This window comes from Suricata suricatta, chromosome 6 (genome assembly GCF_006229205.1).
Source record: "Suricata suricatta isolate VVHF042 chromosome 6, meerkat_22Aug2017_6uvM2_HiC, whole genome shotgun sequence".
Classification (NCBI taxonomy): domain Eukaryota; kingdom Metazoa; phylum Chordata; class Mammalia; order Carnivora; family Herpestidae; genus Suricata; species Suricata suricatta.
The window spans coordinates 108,691,224-108,708,307 of record NC_043705.1 but is presented as its reverse complement, the minus strand read 5'-3'; the positions used below and the strand labels follow the sequence as shown (position 1 = coordinate 108,708,307).

The following is a 17,084-nucleotide window of genomic DNA, read 5'->3' as shown; positions in this document are numbered from 1 at the left end:
CTTTCTTCCTCTACCAGAGTTTATTTTTATTTTTTTTATTTTTTTAAATGTTTAATTTTGAAAGAGAGGGAGAGAGAGCACGAGCTCAAGGGGGGCAGGGGCAGAAAGAGAGGAGGACAGAGGATCCATCAGGGCAGAGCCCCTTGTGGGGCTCGAACCCACAGACTGTGAGATCATGACTTGAGCCTAAGTCGGACGCTTAACCTACTGAACCACCCAGGCGCCCCTGCAAAGCTCATTTTAAAAACAAGCAAAACACACATTTGACACAAAAGTGAATGAACCTTTGCTCCTTAATGTTTACAGGAGAGGCAAGGGGGTGGTTTTGTTTTCTCTCTGAAATTGCACATAAACAGGGTTTAGATTTTGAACAGAAAGGTTATAGTTTTTATCAGATGTGTGAAGGGATCTGGGACCTACTTGTAAGTGGGAAAATGAAGAATTTAAAAGGTGACTCATTATAGACGTAGTTTGGCAGATCCAAGACTTAGGGCCCAACAGTCCTCTGGACCTTCTGTGTGAGGGAAGGTCCTAGAGTTAGGAGCTCCGTAATTGGAAGGAATTTAGTTAACTTAGTTTAAGGATCTTACCTTACAGATGAAATCGAGGCTTGGGGAGACTGAGTGGATTAGAGGAAGGAAAAGAGTACAGAGTAGAATGTAGAACTCCTGATTCCTTGAATTTGTTTTGCTCACTCTAAATAATGCATTTTTATAGTCTCTGTTGCTCTTCAGAAAAAGATGTTCTGTGGGTTTTGTGTAATACTTTTATTAATTTGAATGTGGTCGGTGGGTACCCTCCTTTCTCTTCAAATAAACTTTGTTTTACAAGAGTAGGCTTTCTGAGTCTGGGTTTGGTGTGATTTAGTCCACTCTGTTCTCTGCTTGCTTTCAGGTGCTTTGCACTCAAGGAACCCAGAGGGAAGATTGGCTCTGTGATACTGGAGATAACACAGCAATGGGTCCACGAAAGAAAAGTGTTAAAACGTGTCTCATGAATAATGAAATCCCTGAGGAAACCATATCCGATGAAACAAAGGATTATATGAATCAACTTTCACATGAAGTGCTTTGCCATATTTTTAGGTAAGATTTTGTTTGGTTGATCTTTCCCCACCTAGAGTATACAAGTAGGAGCCAGTTCTAGTGCTGCACTCTCTATGTAGTCACAAGCTACATATGGCTTTTGAATTTGAATGAAATCAAGTGAAAAACCCAGTTCCTCAGTTACACTAGCGCTGCGTGTCTTGGGGCGCCATATAGGACAGCATAGACAGTAGCCGTAGAGAATACTTCTCTTGTTGCGCTGAGTTCTATTGGACATCCGTTCTCTCAACTATGTTAACGTTCCGGGCTTCTTGGAGTTCTTATTGACTGATTTGTTGACTTTTGTTATTACAGTACCATGTGTGTACCACATAAGGCAGTGTTTCTGACTTTTTTGACTACAAACCACAGTGAGAAACATTTTCTTCATTATGCACATATATGTAAGTGATTGAAATAAAAGTTTCATGAAATAATACCCATCGTTACTATATGCAGTGCACACATTTATCAGAGTTGTTTTGTGGCAGAGTTTTTTTTTAAACCCTTTTTTTCAATTATATTTTTTTATCCAGACTGCATTTTAACAACAGTCAAAGAAATGAAAACAAAATCCTGTCATTCCAGCTTCCTCTGCTTGCTTCTCTCAGTCACTGTTCCTTCAGATAAACAACCCTAACATACCTTGTCTCTGGAACCGGAGACCTGGGTGTGAATCATGGGCCTTCCGTTTACTTGCCTTGGACCAGTGATCAATAAAGATGTTACTATAAGGATCCAATGAGCTGATGCTTTTTAGAGCACTCAACACACTGCATAGCTTAAGTGCTTGGTGAGCATTAGTGGTTATGATTGTGGTCTGTCTTTTTTCATATTGCCACAGGGTCTTCATAATTACCATTTTAGTCATTGACTGTGACATGATTAACTTCTCCCTTGTGGTCCAGCATCTGGATTGTTTCCAATTTTTTTCTTACACAATGGCAGTGGAATTTTCCAAGCATTTGGATTTTCCATTATTTTATTTACCTTCAGGAGATTTCCATACATGAAGTTCTTAGAAATGGTTTGCGTTTTGAAGAATTACTGAATATTTGCAGATTAAGAAGCTTTAAAATAATGATAGCAGAGTTACTTTAGGGACCCATGGGCACCTTAGTTTTCTTTTCTAACATGAATTTGTGTTAGTCTTTACCTTCCACGGATTGTTGTTGTGTGACACTGTAGTTTTGTCAGTGCATCTCTGTCTGGGAATAGGAAACCCAAACTGACAGAATTTTTATAACATAACAAAAGGATGCTGAAGTTCATTGGGCAGGAAAACATCTGAAGTTTTTTCAGAAAAAGAGTCTAACCCTACCAGATGTTCATATATATTCTAAAATATACAATAATTTTAGATTTGGTGCTGGAGAAATAAAGCAGACAGTTGGGTAAAACAGTTTCCATTTGTAGGCTACATAGATGGACTCAAATATACGTTGGAATCTAGTTTATGCTAAACTTGGTATTTGCTTCAGCGAGGAAGAACCCAGTAGATTACTCAGTGGTGATGTCATAACCCAAAAACCATTTGGAGAAAGTAATGAGCATATGTTCTTATCTCCCTTTTCCAACAAATTCTAAAACCATCAGTAAATTAAATAATAACATTAAAATCCTAGAAGCATAGGTAAAATTGTTTCCAGGGATATGTGTTAGATATTTGTTGAATAATGGCAGGACATACAAAAGAACTGGACCATATTTTAAGTTGAGAATGAATCAGATAACATTTTGCAGTTTAAAAAGAATATTCGAATGGAAGGGATAGAATCAAGTGTCATGTCTTTTCTAATACATTTTTTTCCTGAGGGTAAATATGATGTAAGATAATCTTCATGTGATTACTGATCTATTTGTATTTAAAAGGAGTATAATATTTACTTAGGCATACACTTTGGGTAAAAGCCGGTGATTTGAGGTAGAAATTCATTAGTGTATAACTTGACTCAGAAAACAAATTCAGTATTTTTCATTGTTTATAAGATGTAGTCATATAATTTCTGAAAATTATCCTCCTTATATCTGAGTTTTAGAGACTAAGTTAGCTGTAATGCTGTGTGTGTGTGTGTGTGTGTGTGTGTGTGTGTGTGTGTATAAAATAAGATTTGATTTTACTCTCTTTAAATAGTTTAAAAGGGAAGTGTGAGGGTCTAGAGGTGGAAAAAAATGGAGCGGGGAAATACTCAGCAGGCACACTTAGACTTTTCTTTTAGAATTAGCTTAATTTTTAAGAATTAAAGTCAAACCCAACTATGTTGACCTCCCTGCTCTTCCTTCCTCTTTCCTAGCTGTTGACTTTTTACAGGTTATTTTTGAGCTGATTTCCCCACTTGTAAAATAGTACCTGTATCAGTGAAAGTTCTAGCAGGAAACAAGGCACATACACACCACTGGAATTTGAAGCTCATTTAATGAAGGGACTAGTTAGAGAGGTTCAGATAGGGGTAAGGGAACCAATAAGGGGTGCTGAAGGGTTCCACTAGGGGACTAGTGATAGCAGAAAGCCTCTGCTGATGGTGTGCTTTGGCCAAGGTCAACTGCTGGCCAGAGTGGGGGGAACCCAGACTAGCAGTGAAAGAAAGAATAAGGGTTGGGGGAGGGCAAATGAAGAACGAGCTGCTTTGTAAAGTTGTGAAACAGTGACTACTGTCTAGTGTCTGTGACATAATGTGACATCGATAAAGCGTAGTTTTTGCCTTTTTTATAAATTTTAAATAATTTTTATTGATTGATTTGGAGAGAGAAGTAGGTAAGGGGCAGAGAGGGAGAATCTCAAGCAGGCTTTGCTTGGGGCTCCATCCCTTGAACCCTGATATTGTGACCTGACCCAAGAGTTGGATGCTAAGCTGACTGAGCCACCCAGGGGCCCCAGTTTTTACCTTTTTTTTTTTTTTTTAAAGTTAATTTATTTTAGAGAGAGAGCGAGGGCAAGCAGGGTAGGGGCAAAGAGAGAGAATCCTAAGTAGGCTCCCTGCTCCCAGCACGGAGTCTAATGTGGGGCTCAAACCCACAAACCATGAGACAATGACCTGAGCTAAAAATCAAGAATTGGACATTTAACCAACTGAGCCACCCAGGTGCCACTTTACTTAAAAAAAAAAATTGATTTAGGTGTGCATGGAGAGGTGTTCAGGAAGAGAGAAAGAGAGATGAAATTTTCTGATCTTTCAAAGTACACTTTGCTGTTAACTGGAAACGACAAAAGTAAAGGTTAGTTGAAAAGTTTCAGGAAGGAAGAGACAACAGGGGAAGTTGGAAAAGAAGACATTGTAGTTGAGGTGAGGTGTTTTCATTTAATGCTTATGCAATACTTCTATCAGAGTGTGATCTAAAGGTAAAAAGATCTAAGAAAAAAAACTGTGTACTATAAGCTTGGTATACATATGTTGATGGAGGAAATAGTAGAATTTCTGGTTGGTGGTGAGGGAGCATAGAGAAATTTTTTTAGCCACTCCAGGAAATGAATTCTGTAAAAGGTATAAACATAAATGGGCCATGTTCAGATGGATTAGTTCTCTCTGTTGTTTTTCATGTTCCCTTATCATCATGAGGGCTGGGAATGCACTGAGATCTTTTTTCTTACTTTTTTTTTCCCCCTTGAGATTATCTTTGTAAAAACTTAAAAGGAGAAAGGCAAGTTTTAGCAAACACCCTTTGGAGGGATCTTAGTACTTTATTTGGATGCTTGAGTGGACTTGATCTGTTTTTAGTGAAAAGCTTTAAGTGCATGTTAATCTTAAAACCCTGTGACTATCCCTAAGGTCTTATTTGAGGGGTAGGAGAATGGAAGAAGGAAAAAAAGTAACCTGTTGGTGAGAGGAAGTACATACGCACTTGATAAATATGAGTTTCTTTCTCTCACAAAGGTACCTCCCTCTGCAGGATATCATGTGTATGGAATGTCTTTCCAGGAAGCTAAAAGAAGCAGTGACCCTATATCTGAGAGTGGTGAGGGTTGTGGATCTCTGTGCAGGGCGGTGGTGGGAATACATGCCAAGTGGTAAGTGGATTTAGCCTGTAAGGGGCCTTGGAGCCCTCCTAGAAACTAATAATATCCCCATTGTACTCATTTGTCTGAAGATAGGCAGTCTAAATCACCTTGTAGGTAGGGAGGCTAGAATCTTCTCTAAATTACTTAAGTTGGTTTGGGTTGATAAAATGTATTTTGCCTGAGGCTTTATAGTTTTATTTCCTTAAGGAGCTGAATTAGCCTGTTCCACAAGTATAGGATTGTGGACCACTTATTGAGCCTTTAATTCAATATATGTCTATTATATTAGACAAAGTGTCCTTTGTTCTACGATGCAGGTTTTCATAATTTTCCTGTACCCGTTAATGGCATCCTCTGGTTAAACAAACATTAATCAATTTTTGTGAAGCTGCTCTAGCAGGCCAAAGAAATGTGCACTTCTGGAGCTTTCATTTTTTTAGCCCTTGAGACTATGCTAAGGTCTTAGAGATTCTCAAATTAGGCATTGGCCTTAAAGGTAAAGAATTCAGAGTTAGTGGGCTGACCACACAGACGGACCTCAGGTAAAGAGACCAGACAAAAAAGTTGATGACTTTAGTTAAGTAGAGCATACCTGAAAGGGAAGAATTAAAATTAAGGGCCAATCAAGTCTTCTTTTCAATTAACACCAATCCATTTGTGCATTTTAGTTACTGCTGTGTAGCAATTTTAAATGTCTTCTTGAACCAGAATCTGATATTTTGAAGATATGATGGGGAGGTGTGGGGGAGCCTTGACAGAAGTGAGGTAGAACAGGATAGATTATCTCTGCAGTATTGGAATATTATACAGTTTGGGGGGCCCTATATCCTTTCAAATGGGTCATCAGTCAACTGGTAACTCTTATCATTTGGCCAGAGTCCGTTATCAGTGTATACCTTTTCATGAAGAACACTGCAAAGACCTAACGCTAGAACTTAGCTTGGTGGGAAGCAAACCACAGTTGTTCTCAAATACTTCAAAGGAATCATTCTGAGGGGAAAGAGCTCATTGTTTTCCAGAGAGTAATCATTTATAGCAGGAAAGACAAAAAAAAAAATGAGGGCTGTGTGAAAATGACTGCCCTTCCTTATATTAGATTTGCTCTAACAGAGGTGAGGCCAGCAGGATTTTGGCGTTGGGATTAATGTACTGTATCAAGAGGCAGGATAGCAGAGCTCCCATGTGCTGCAGTCTTAGCATTAACATCTCTGCCCCTTGTCAAGTTAGAAGAGAATCTTTGCAGACTTCTTTCAGGCTGTGATAAATACCTGTGAGCCCAAAGCCTCCCATCCCTACAGTGACTATAAAAGAAGATTGAAACGGTCTCTGGCCTAGAATAAGATCTCCTTAAACCTGGAGTTTAAGCCCTAATTTTCTATATAATAGTGATAACCACGGTTTATATATGCGAGTTCTTTGGATTGTCACAGGATCTCTGTAAAGGTGGAACTTCACCCACTTTTTGATGAGGGCGATGTGTAGTGTATGACTGAAGAGGAAGGGCATTGGCAGTGCTCACACCTGGTTTCGAATTCTGGCTCTCCCACGTGGTAGCTTTTAAATTCTTCCAAGTTCATTTTCTACATTCGTAAGTGGGGCAGTTACCTTGTTTGTGGGGTTGTGAGAGTAGCTGAGGGAGTGTGACTGGTTTCCACAGTGACTGGTGCAGGTTGTGAAGGTTGCTGCGAAGGAGCTGTCATTGTAATCGGACCAAGGAATCCTGGAGGTCTCTTCTTCACTCTTACAGTTTTGTGATTCTAAAGTTAACACAATCATCTGGACCAGCCCTGTGCAAATAGAACAGCTTTTGAGAACTTCAGTACATAAGACTTCGTGATTTGGGGGCTTCATTACATTCTTGAGAATTAATGATTTTGGCTGTCATTAGTGAGCAGACAGTTGACTTTCTGACAGCCTCCATTACAGACAGAACACCCCAGATAATGAAGTATCAACTGTCTCCTGGAACTCGACTCCCTACTTACCTCACCAAAACCCCTACAGTGGAAGTAGGCTGCCCCAGTGTTCCCATCTGGTGGATGGAACACATCGCCTCCCAGATAAACAGCTTTCTGTGGGTTCAGCATCCGTTCAGTTCGGTTCACTTACATACGCTTAGCCGACTCGCATCTGTCTTCTTCAGAAGAACGAACTCTCTAAAATGTCCAGGGAGTGATAGTTAAACACAGGATAAAGTAGTTATTAGGAAACAGATGGACCAAGAGAACCTGGTTTGTTGGGATTTATGTTAGAAGTGGGAGCTTCTTCACATCTTACTCATTTTTTAGTTGTGTGCTCTGCAGAGCCCTAGAGGTTCTCTGGACCAGAGAACACCTGTAGGGGAGGAGGGTGGTGCTGATTAGGTAGGTGGTCCTTCCTCAGCCACCAGTCCAGTAATAGGTGCAAGTTATCCGGGTTAAAAGTGTGTTATTCTTAGTCGAAGATTTCTGTGCCTTAAAAGCAGCAACAACATCGTCAAGGCAGTGATAAAAAGCCTCACCTCTGTAAGATACTAACTCAGGATAAATGGGGTTTCAGACACATTTCCTCTGTTGCTTAAGGAATATGTTTTCTGTTTAACCATTTGTTCAGCCATAGTGTCAGTCTTAGGAATTTTTGAAATGACACCTTTTGTTGTTAACTTTTGACAAAAATTAGAAGTGACTAGTAAATGCTCATGAACAGAAAGGTGAACTTGCCTCTAAATACTTCTGAATTTCTCAGGCTTCACAGATTCCAGTTTTCTCACACTCTTGAAGAAGATGCCAGATGTCGAACAGCTCTATGGCCTTCACCCTAGATACCTTGAGAGGCGAAGGGTACGGGGGCATGAGGCTTTTAGCATTCCAGGAGTTCTGGAAGCTTTGCAGGCATGCCCAAACTTAGTGGTGAGTGTACCTGGTGACATCAACTGATTGATGAAATAATAAATCAGAGAATGAAAGAACATGTTCCCTCATATGCAGATGTCATCCAGAACAAAATTTGAGTCCCATTGCATACTAAGCATCTTATGATCTAGAAATAGAAGCTTTTGATGCTAAATTAATAGGCTTTCTTATACTTGCTTGGCATTATTTTCTAGGGTGTGGAAACTTCTCATTTGGAATTGGTAGAATCTATATGGACCTATATGCCTCATGTTCATATTTTGGGGAAATTTCGTAATCGTAATGGAGCATTTCCAATTCCTCCTGAAAATAAACTGAAAATTCCCATAGGAGCCAAAATTCAAACTTTACATCTAGTTGGTGAGTACATGTCTCTTGGGTTACCTGTGACTCCTTGAAATGTCTGATAATTGAATATTCACTGAAAGGGAAAAATGAGAATTTTAGAAATGGCTCTGTTGATTGATGATGGCCAGAGAAATGCTTGTATACAGATTTATTAGATTTCCCATCAAAGAGCCCTAGGTTGGCCTGGGGAGTGAAAGGAATCCTGCCTCACAACCAGTCTGTTCCCTTTTTGAAGATGGTTTAAGCAGTTTTGAAAGTCAGTAGGTTTTGTTTTGTTGTTTTGTTTTATTCAGTGAGCCAGAATCCTGCCCTTGTTTTCTGGTCCTAGTTCAGCCCTTCAGAGGAGAGTTCTCCAGTACAGTTTCCTGTGGTGATGGAAATGTCTTGTGTGTGTATGTATGTCCTGTATGGTACCCACTGTGGCTAGTGAAACAGAGAAATGGAATTTTTATCATATGTGCATTTATCAAATAGCCACATGAAACTATTGGCTGCTCAGCTCTAGAACGTTGTGGAATGAAAAGCCCAAATAGCTCTTAGTTTACTTGTATCTTCTCCAAGGAGAAAATTCTCCTGTGTTCAACCTAGAGCCAATGGAAAATTCTGCCATTTCTCTTATTCCCTGAGAAATGGGAAATAGGGTGCTCCTTTTCCAAAGGCATCTTATTTGCAGTAATTTAAGGGAAGATATTTTCCCAAATTTGTTACCTTTGGCTTACATTCTTGAAAGGATTGTGGGAGGACTTCCATTACCTTAGTCGGACTTCTAATATTTATTATTAAATATATTTTTTAAAAAATACACCTATTGAGAATCTTCTCTGCTCTAAGCATTAATTCTGAGTATTGGTCATGGTCTTAAGAACTAGAAATTTCTGAAGCTGGGTGAGGTGGTGCAAGCAGTGCAGCAAAGATGGTAAGAATAGGTCTTTTTTTTTTTTTTTTAACGTTTACTTATTTTTGAGTGAGAGAGAGAGACAGAGCACAAGCGGGAGAGGGGCAGAGAGAGAGGAAGACACAGAACCTGAAGCAGACTCCACGTTCTGAGCTGTCAGCATGGAGCCCGGTGTGGAGCTCGAAGCCATGAACCATGAGATAATGACCTGAGCCGAAGTCAGAGGCTTAACTGACTGAATCACCCAGGCTTCCTCCTTTTTAAAAACTTATTATTATTATTTTTTAACAGAAGTAGGTCTTAAATAGGACTTTTGTGCACAATTATGGCATAAGAGAAATGCTCTCTAGAAGCCTTTTATTTACAAGATCAAAGAGCTCTTCTAAATTAGGCCCCTGGATATCTAGTTTGGGATTGGGTTTTTAGATACAGGGATTCTGTAATATCTGCGCTTTATAACATAAGCTCTGTAGAGTCAGAACCTGTTTTTATATCTTTATGTTTTCCACAATTCCTGTCATTGTTCATTGCAGACAGAAGTAGTTGGCAAATTTTGTTGAAATGCATTAACTCATCGGATTAACTCAGCAGATTAACACTGTGATGGTGACGCAGATGTGTGTAGTGTATTACTGCACACGCAGCGTGGACCGGCAACTGCTGTTTGTTCGTAGAATGGATTGGAGGCAAAGTGTGGATTGGGCACAGGATATCGTGTGTTGTCTGGATCTGTCTCACCCCTGCTACTTTGAGGTTCTTAACTAGAATTGACACCATCATGGTAGATGCTAGACGTACCTTTGTAAATTCTGCATCTTGAATCTCAGTCTGTACTTCACTTCCTCTGCCTTTCTTCCTTCGGTCTCCTCCCCTATTTTACTCCCCGTCTGCTGTCTGCTGCCATACAGTGTATATGTGTAGTTCCAGGCTGAAGGTAACTGTTTTGGGGAGGGCCAGGTAAAGGAATAATCCTTATAATAGGAACATCCTGCAGAATTTAGCCTTCACAGAACCAACCATTCAGGTCCTCTTGATTCTGCCTTCTCTAGCAGGGCTTCTGCCAACATGAGTTTAAAGTCATATTCAACTGGTTTTCTAGCTATTACTTGTTAAATGCCATCACACTGTGTCTTTGGATTTCTCTCAGAGACTTGTGTCACTTCCTTAGCATTTCATGAGCCTGCAGAGTTTAACCTTGGGTGGGTTCCTTGATCTGCTTCCTTCCATGTAGAACTCTTCTTTCATGTGTCTTGGCTTTTCCTTCCACTTTCCCTCCCCTTTCTGACCGGGTCCTCTGTGGGGATGATTCCTAGTGTTAAGCCACTTACAGATCAGAAGGATAAAATACCTTTATCAGTTTGAAATATTAAAGCAAATACTGATGGGTTTCTCACTTTCTCAGTATCAGACTGACTCCTACCACACATTTACAAGTCCTTAAGGTTCATTCATTTGTAGAAACGACTTTAATGTCACTCTCTGGACATCATCCAGAGACCACAATATTTAAAGTCTGCTAGCCTGCCTGTGTCCTGAAAAATTTCGTTTTCTCACTGGTAGGATGGTGGGCATTGGCAGTCGAAGAATACTTTTGTGTATTCCCTCCACGTAATTTTGTTTTGAGTGACTTATTTGCATTTTACATCTCCTGGGTGTATGAATCCCAGAAGAGTTGTAGAGTTACGAGAAAGATTCATGTGTATAAAATGTGGAAATACTTGTAAAATCTCATCTTCCCATATGCCTTTTCTAAAGAAATAACAAAGTAGAGTGTTTATGGTTTGCTTAAATTGTTCTTTACAAGCCTGTTTTAAATTGGCCAAACGATAGACTTTACTTAGGTAGTTTGTTTTGATAAAAATAACCATGAAGGATAAATTGTCAACTTGAAAAGTAAACTCTTTCACTTTTACACAGACAGAATACAGAGATTTTTAGTGATTTCTTTTTTGTATATGTTTTAGGGGTGAATGTTCCTGAAATTCCTTGTATCCCGATGCTAAGGCACCTTTATATGAAGTGGGTAAGACTCACCAAACCACAGCCGTTCAAAGACTTTCTTTGCATCAGTTTACGAACTTTCGTCATGAGGAACTGCGCAGGTAACGGTACATGGCTGTGGCGGCATTGATCATACGTACGCTCTTCTAGAAATACCCTAAAGCAAACTCCATAGCTACGTGTGTAGATGGAATTATATTATGCTGTTACTGTTTATGTTTTGTAATTTATTCACCTTGGGAAAATAAATGTACTTTTTGTTTTAAAATCAATAGGCATGTGATTTGTGTTTACCCTTAGGGGGGAAAAGGCATCCCAGTGTCTTTACATATTTTTTGTAGGCTCTTTTTATTTTCTATAGGATTGTTTTAGTAGACCTCTGTCTGCTTTGTCTCTTGTCTCCTAACTATCTTGCAGGTAAATAGTAGTGTGACTTAATCTCTTGTAAAGCAAAAAACACTGCTTTTCTTTCTGTTCAGAAACCTTCAGTGTTTCTCTTGCCTTAGATTAGCAAGTGCTTTAAAGTTCTAACCAGGCCTCTCTTGATATCTTTATTTTTGACTCTTTTTACCAGACATACCTTCTTTTATTTTCAGGCCTACCTGTTCACTGTCCCCTGTGCAACCCTACCAGCCTTCACCTCAGTGTCTTTCTTTACACTGTTATTTTTTCCTTGTCCTGAAGTATACACTTCCTTCCTCCTGCGTATGTCCTTCAAGCTTTGCCTTTTCTCATATACCTGCCTTTTCTTCTTAATTTATTCTTATAATTAGTCATGTTGGTTTTATATCCATGTCATTTGCAAGCTCTTTGATAGATAGGACTATATCTTGTGATCTTCCATAACGTCTAATACAATACTGGGTCACCTAGAGAGATATTTATGATCCAACTATTTGCTTGAATGAAGGATCAAATTTTCGACTTGGCTTTCTCCCCTTAGTTGAGTTCAAAACTAATGAGACTTCAAGAGATTTACAAAAAACACTAAGTGTCTCTCCAATGTTACTGAAGAATCCTTATGCTGAATGAATACACGGTTAACAGGCTAATGCGTACTTTCATTTTTAATAAGTATAAATTACAGAGAGTCGACTACTTGGCTGTCAGTTTCACAGTGAATTTATGAGTTAATTCAGCTGCTGGTTTGAAAATTTATTTTTAAGACAATTTACATCATTCCATTGAAGTTTTTTTTCCCCTAGGACCCACAAACTCTTTGAAGTATGTCCCCTTAGTAACAGGCTTAGCCTCTGCCCGGAACTTGGAACATTTGGAAATGGTTCGAGTTCCTTTCCTTGGAGGTCTTATCCAGCATGTAGTTGAAGACAGTTGGAGATCAGGTATTCATTTTACTTGAGTTACTGAATACTTTTTAAATCCATTTAAAGAATTGTTATGCTTTTATAACTTCTCTTGTGAGTCATTTTAAAAGATAATGCTTGTTAGTAATTGCCTACTACCCTTTCTGTCTGCTGTGTGATGGAGAATCAGTAACCGCCAGCATGGGACGGCAGTCATTTTTTTTTCTTTTATGCAGTGTTCAGCCTTCTCAGAGTAAACAGTATGGTGGTAAGGCATGTTTTCTGGCTTGTTAATACTTATTGGTTAATCATACATCTGTTGTATTTGGAATTTTTCTGAGAGATATTTACAGGGATTTCTAGTGTCCAGTGGTGATAAGATGGTTTCTGACTTGGATACCTTAGGTCAGATCCAACAGAAATGCATTCATAGGTCCATCAGGAGACAGGCCCCAAATTGTTCGGTCGCACTGTTCATAAGAGCCTCCAAATGGAAACACCCCGGGCGTCTTACCACCATTGGACACTAGGCGCCTATCAGCAACGGCATGGATGATTAAAATGTGACGTCTTCATGCATACAGAGTCTGGATGACTCTCGTATACAAAATGTTTAGTAAAAGAAACAATACAAAAATACCTACTGTATGATTTTTAATTCATAAAAGTTTAAAGTGAATCTTGAGAAAATTTGTTGAGCTGTATACATTAAGAATTTGTGTGCTTTTTTTTTTTTTTTTTTTTTTGCTTTATATTTACAAGTTTCAAAAACATGGGAAAAAAACCCCAGTTGACGTTAAGGAAGTGCTGGTCTTATTTCCATATGATATATTGGAGGTTCAAACCTTGGCTGGAAAATGTCAAGAACCCTTCTTTAACAGTTACCTTATGAGCTTCTAGTTTCCTGAAAATCCTTTCTTAAAAGTCTCAATAATTTGGAGTGACTTTTTGATGCCATCAGATTGTCTTTTCAGAAGGACAGTATCCATTTTCATCTCTTTCTAGGAAATGACTAGTAGTCATAATTCATAAACAAACATAGATACACTTTTAACCACATAGCATCTAAAGTGCACATAAATACTTTACTACTAAAGTGCTGTGGTCAAACAAAATCCTTACTGTTTGTGTTCCTTTTCTCTTTTAACTAGGTGGTTTTAGAAATTTGCACACTATTGTTTTGGGAGCTTGCAAAAACGCTCTTGAAGTAGATCTTGGTTACCTCATCATCACTGCTGCTCGTAGGTATGTTTCCTCTTCACATTGCCTTTTGTATTAGAATTTTGTTTTTTCCTGTCTTCCAGATATTGAGGGTATGTGTATGAAGTTTGGTCGTGCCTTGTCCAGATTTAAAATACAAAGGAGTTGTTTACATAGCATCAGGGTGTCACTTAGTGGTAGTCTTATTTTCTAACTGAAGACCAGTCGAGCTGCACTCCAGATCCAGCAAGCTCTGAAGGGGTGTGGTCTCATCTGAGAAAAGCAGTCACCATTCTTGAAGTGCCTGAGAGTCTGACAGAAGTCAGCATTGGTGCACTGGCTTCTGCAGCTCTTGGGAACCATTGTATTTCAACCTATATGATTTTGGAATTATTTCAGTTATTTGGTGACAGTATTTACTATTCAGAAATCAGTATTTTAAGTCAGTTTTTTAAGAGTCCTGAACTTGTGACACCTTCATATTTTTAACATATCCGTGCATCAGATTATTTAACAGTCACATTTAACTGTTTTCTACAGATCAAAAATCTGCCTCTACTTTTATATTTTATTTAAGTTAAGGTGACCATTTTTTTAATTTATTCAAAAACAAAACTCTTGCTCTTCATCAGTAAGATATGAAGAATATAAATAAAACAGCTTCTGAGTTTAAGTAAGTAGGTTTTGTTACCCAGTATAGAACTATAATCATTGTTAAAATGGTACTTTTAACAGCTAGCATCAAAAAGATGTTAAAGAAATAACACCAAATGCAGATTCTGACTTTGACTTAATCAGGGTAGAGAGCACCTTGAGGGGCACTTGGGTGGCTTAGTTAGTTAATCATCTGACTTTGGCTCAGGTCATGATCTCACAGTTCATGGGTTTGAGCCCCACATTGGGTGCTATGCTGACAGTTCAGAGCCTGGAGCCTGCTTCTGTGTCGCCTTCTCTCTGCCCCTCCCCCACTGGTGTGCACATGCATGCTTTCAAAAATAAATAAACATTAAAAGAATTTTTTAAGAAAATAAAGCACCTTGAAAGATTATAAGATTCTTACTATATAATTCATTGTTAATTAATGTAACTTCACTGTACCACCTAAGATTTGCCCACACTTGGCAAAATGCTTCTTTAAAACAATATTCTTTAGGGAAACATCTCAGGGTGCCTGGGTGGCTCAGTTGGTTAAGCATCCAACTCTTGATTTTTGTCTCAGGTCATGATCTCATGGTTCATGAGATCAAGCCCCACATCATGCTCCACACTGACAGTGAAGAGTCTGCTTGGGTTTCTCTTTTTCTGTCTTTCCCTCCCTTCCTCTCCCTCTACTCTCTCTCTTAAAATAAATTTTAAAAACTTAAGACAAAATAAAACATCTCTAATGGTTTTTTAGTAGAGGAAGAGGAAGTTGTTTGTGTTTGATACTTCAGTAAGATGAACTTCTTTCAGAGACTTATGTTAGGAAGAACCATTGATTCTGATGGATTTTGTTTTACACTTACATTTATCTCTTTGTTCATAGGTTACATGAAGTTCGGATCCAGCCTTCCCTCACCAAAGATGGCGTCTTTTCTGCCCTAAAGATGGCAGAGTTGGAGTTCCCCCAGTTTGAAACACTTCATCTGGGATATGTAGATGAGTTTTTGCTGCAGAGTAAGACTTTAATCAACCGTTTTATTCTCTGAAATTGCTGTAGAGAACTTATTTGACAAATTGAAACCTGAATTGAGATGTGCCGTATTTTCTTGAATATTAGACAGCTTAAAATCTTAGGTGTTTTCTCCTCTTGAAAAAGAAACTTTTAATTTAAACTCGAAGTGTCAGTGACTTTTTTTTCCGTATTGCTTCTGATTTAGCATATTATGGAAAGTGTATGATTAACAGTATACCAAAAAAAAAAACCTCCTTACCTACATTTGATACTGTCTCCATTTTACTGCCCAAGTTTCTTTCCCATTCTGCTTCATTTTTTTCACAGAATGTCATCCTTGGTTCCATTTGTTGAATTTGATCTGCCACACTTCTTGAAGCTTTTGATGGTCCTCTCAGATGAGGTCCCATTCCCTGTCCATGCGCTTCATTTCCATAATAAGTCCGCTGGGGGTTCTGGATTTCCCAGATAGTGTGAGCACGTAATGGTCAGTATTCATTTGATGATGATTGCTGTTGGAAGGCTTGTTCACAGCATTTTCTGGAATGTATTTACAACTGGGAACTCATTCTTTTTGGTTTGAATGCATGTCAGTTCATTATTCAAGGCTTTTTTCCCATGTGGCATTAATCAGACATGCAAGAGCATTTCTACCACCAGCATGTTTTGATTTTTGCAAGAATTAGTTTCTTCCCCATGTAATCTATAACAAGTCTTTTTTATACTGACTATCATACTAGATGGCATTTTTTCTTAGGCTCTAATTTGCACTGTAGAAGAACATAAGTAGGCTCAGTTCCTCTAGTCAGGACAGTCTAGGTCAAACAACATGACTGTTGGTTGTCCTTTTTTGTTTTGAACAGATGTCACAGCAGCGTTTTATTTACTCTATCATTGTGGCGGTGCTCATTACTGCATATGGAGAATTGAGAAAGCAAATTCGTATCTTCTTGCCAGTTTAACACGGCAATCCTTTTTAATGTATATAACTTTGAAAAAGATCAGCTTTTCACCAACACAGCTTTAAAATGCTAAACTAGTGTGGTCATTTCATATAAAATGAATGTATTTGATCTTAAACTTTTCCAGTTTTGAATGAGGTTGGTTCCATTCTGTGTATTGTTTCTACAATATCTTATGTGTGACCCAACAAAATTTTTAGCTTGGCAATTGGTGTTCTTTCTATAATTTTATTTATTCTTCTCGAAAGCTCAAAACTTAACAAATTTTCTGTCTTCAAGATGGCCACGTTTAGGTCCACTGAAACATAGTCTTTAAGAGTTGTCTTTATTTTTTTTTAATTTATTTTGAGAGAAAGGGAGCAAGCAGGGGAGGGGCAGAGGGAGAGGGAGAGAGAATTCCAAGTGGCTCCATGCTGTCAGCGCAGAGCCTGATGTGGGACTTGAACTCACAAACCCTGAGAGTTTAACTGACTGAGGCACCTAGGTGCTCCCAAGAGTTGTCTTTATAACCAGCTATTTCCCTATAGGTATCTCTTTCCCCTTAATACACATTCAATAGAAAAACACTTTACCTGTTGACTACTATTACACTTTGCAGCATAACTTATTTTGTAGTCCCTTTCATAGAAGTCTCATCTTGACCTTAAACCATTCTTCATATTCGCTGCAGTTCACCCATTTCTCCATATACCTACTTGCCTCCCTTCCTCCAGAGATAGCCTAGGATTCTGTGTCTCACAGTGGTGC

General features: G+C 38.7%; 1 protein-coding gene and 1 long non-coding RNA gene across 11 annotated transcripts in view; one reads left to right on the top strand and one right to left on the bottom strand.

Annotated features, from left to right (window-relative positions):
* Window positions 1-17,084, top strand: part of FBXO38 (F-box protein 38) — a 52,519-nt gene that overhangs the window by 7,987 nt on the left and 27,448 nt on the right. For 3 of the 10 annotated variants that reach the window (XM_029943111.1, XM_029943107.1, XM_029943102.1), the window contains exons 2-9: window positions 895-1,085; window positions 4,958-5,091; window positions 7,807-7,970; window positions 8,168-8,333; window positions 11,181-11,318; window positions 12,423-12,560; window positions 13,673-13,766; window positions 15,247-15,377. In XM_029943111.1, coding sequence (XP_029798971.1) covers window positions 958-1,085; window positions 4,958-5,091; window positions 7,807-7,970; window positions 8,168-8,333; window positions 11,181-11,318; window positions 12,423-12,560; window positions 13,673-13,766; window positions 15,247-15,377 — 1,093 coding nt within the window. In that variant the 5' untranslated portion in view covers window positions 895-957. The other 7 variants (XM_029943105.1, XM_029943101.1, XM_029943103.1 and 4 more) reach the window with 6 other exon arrangements.
* LOC115294990 lies at window positions 5,649-7,232 on the bottom strand. The gene is made up of 3 exons (XR_003910250.1): window positions 7,068-7,232; window positions 6,688-6,869; window positions 5,649-5,674 (listed from the first exon to the last, which is right to left on the bottom strand). It is a non-coding gene; the product is annotated as an uncharacterized LOC115294990 (long non-coding RNA).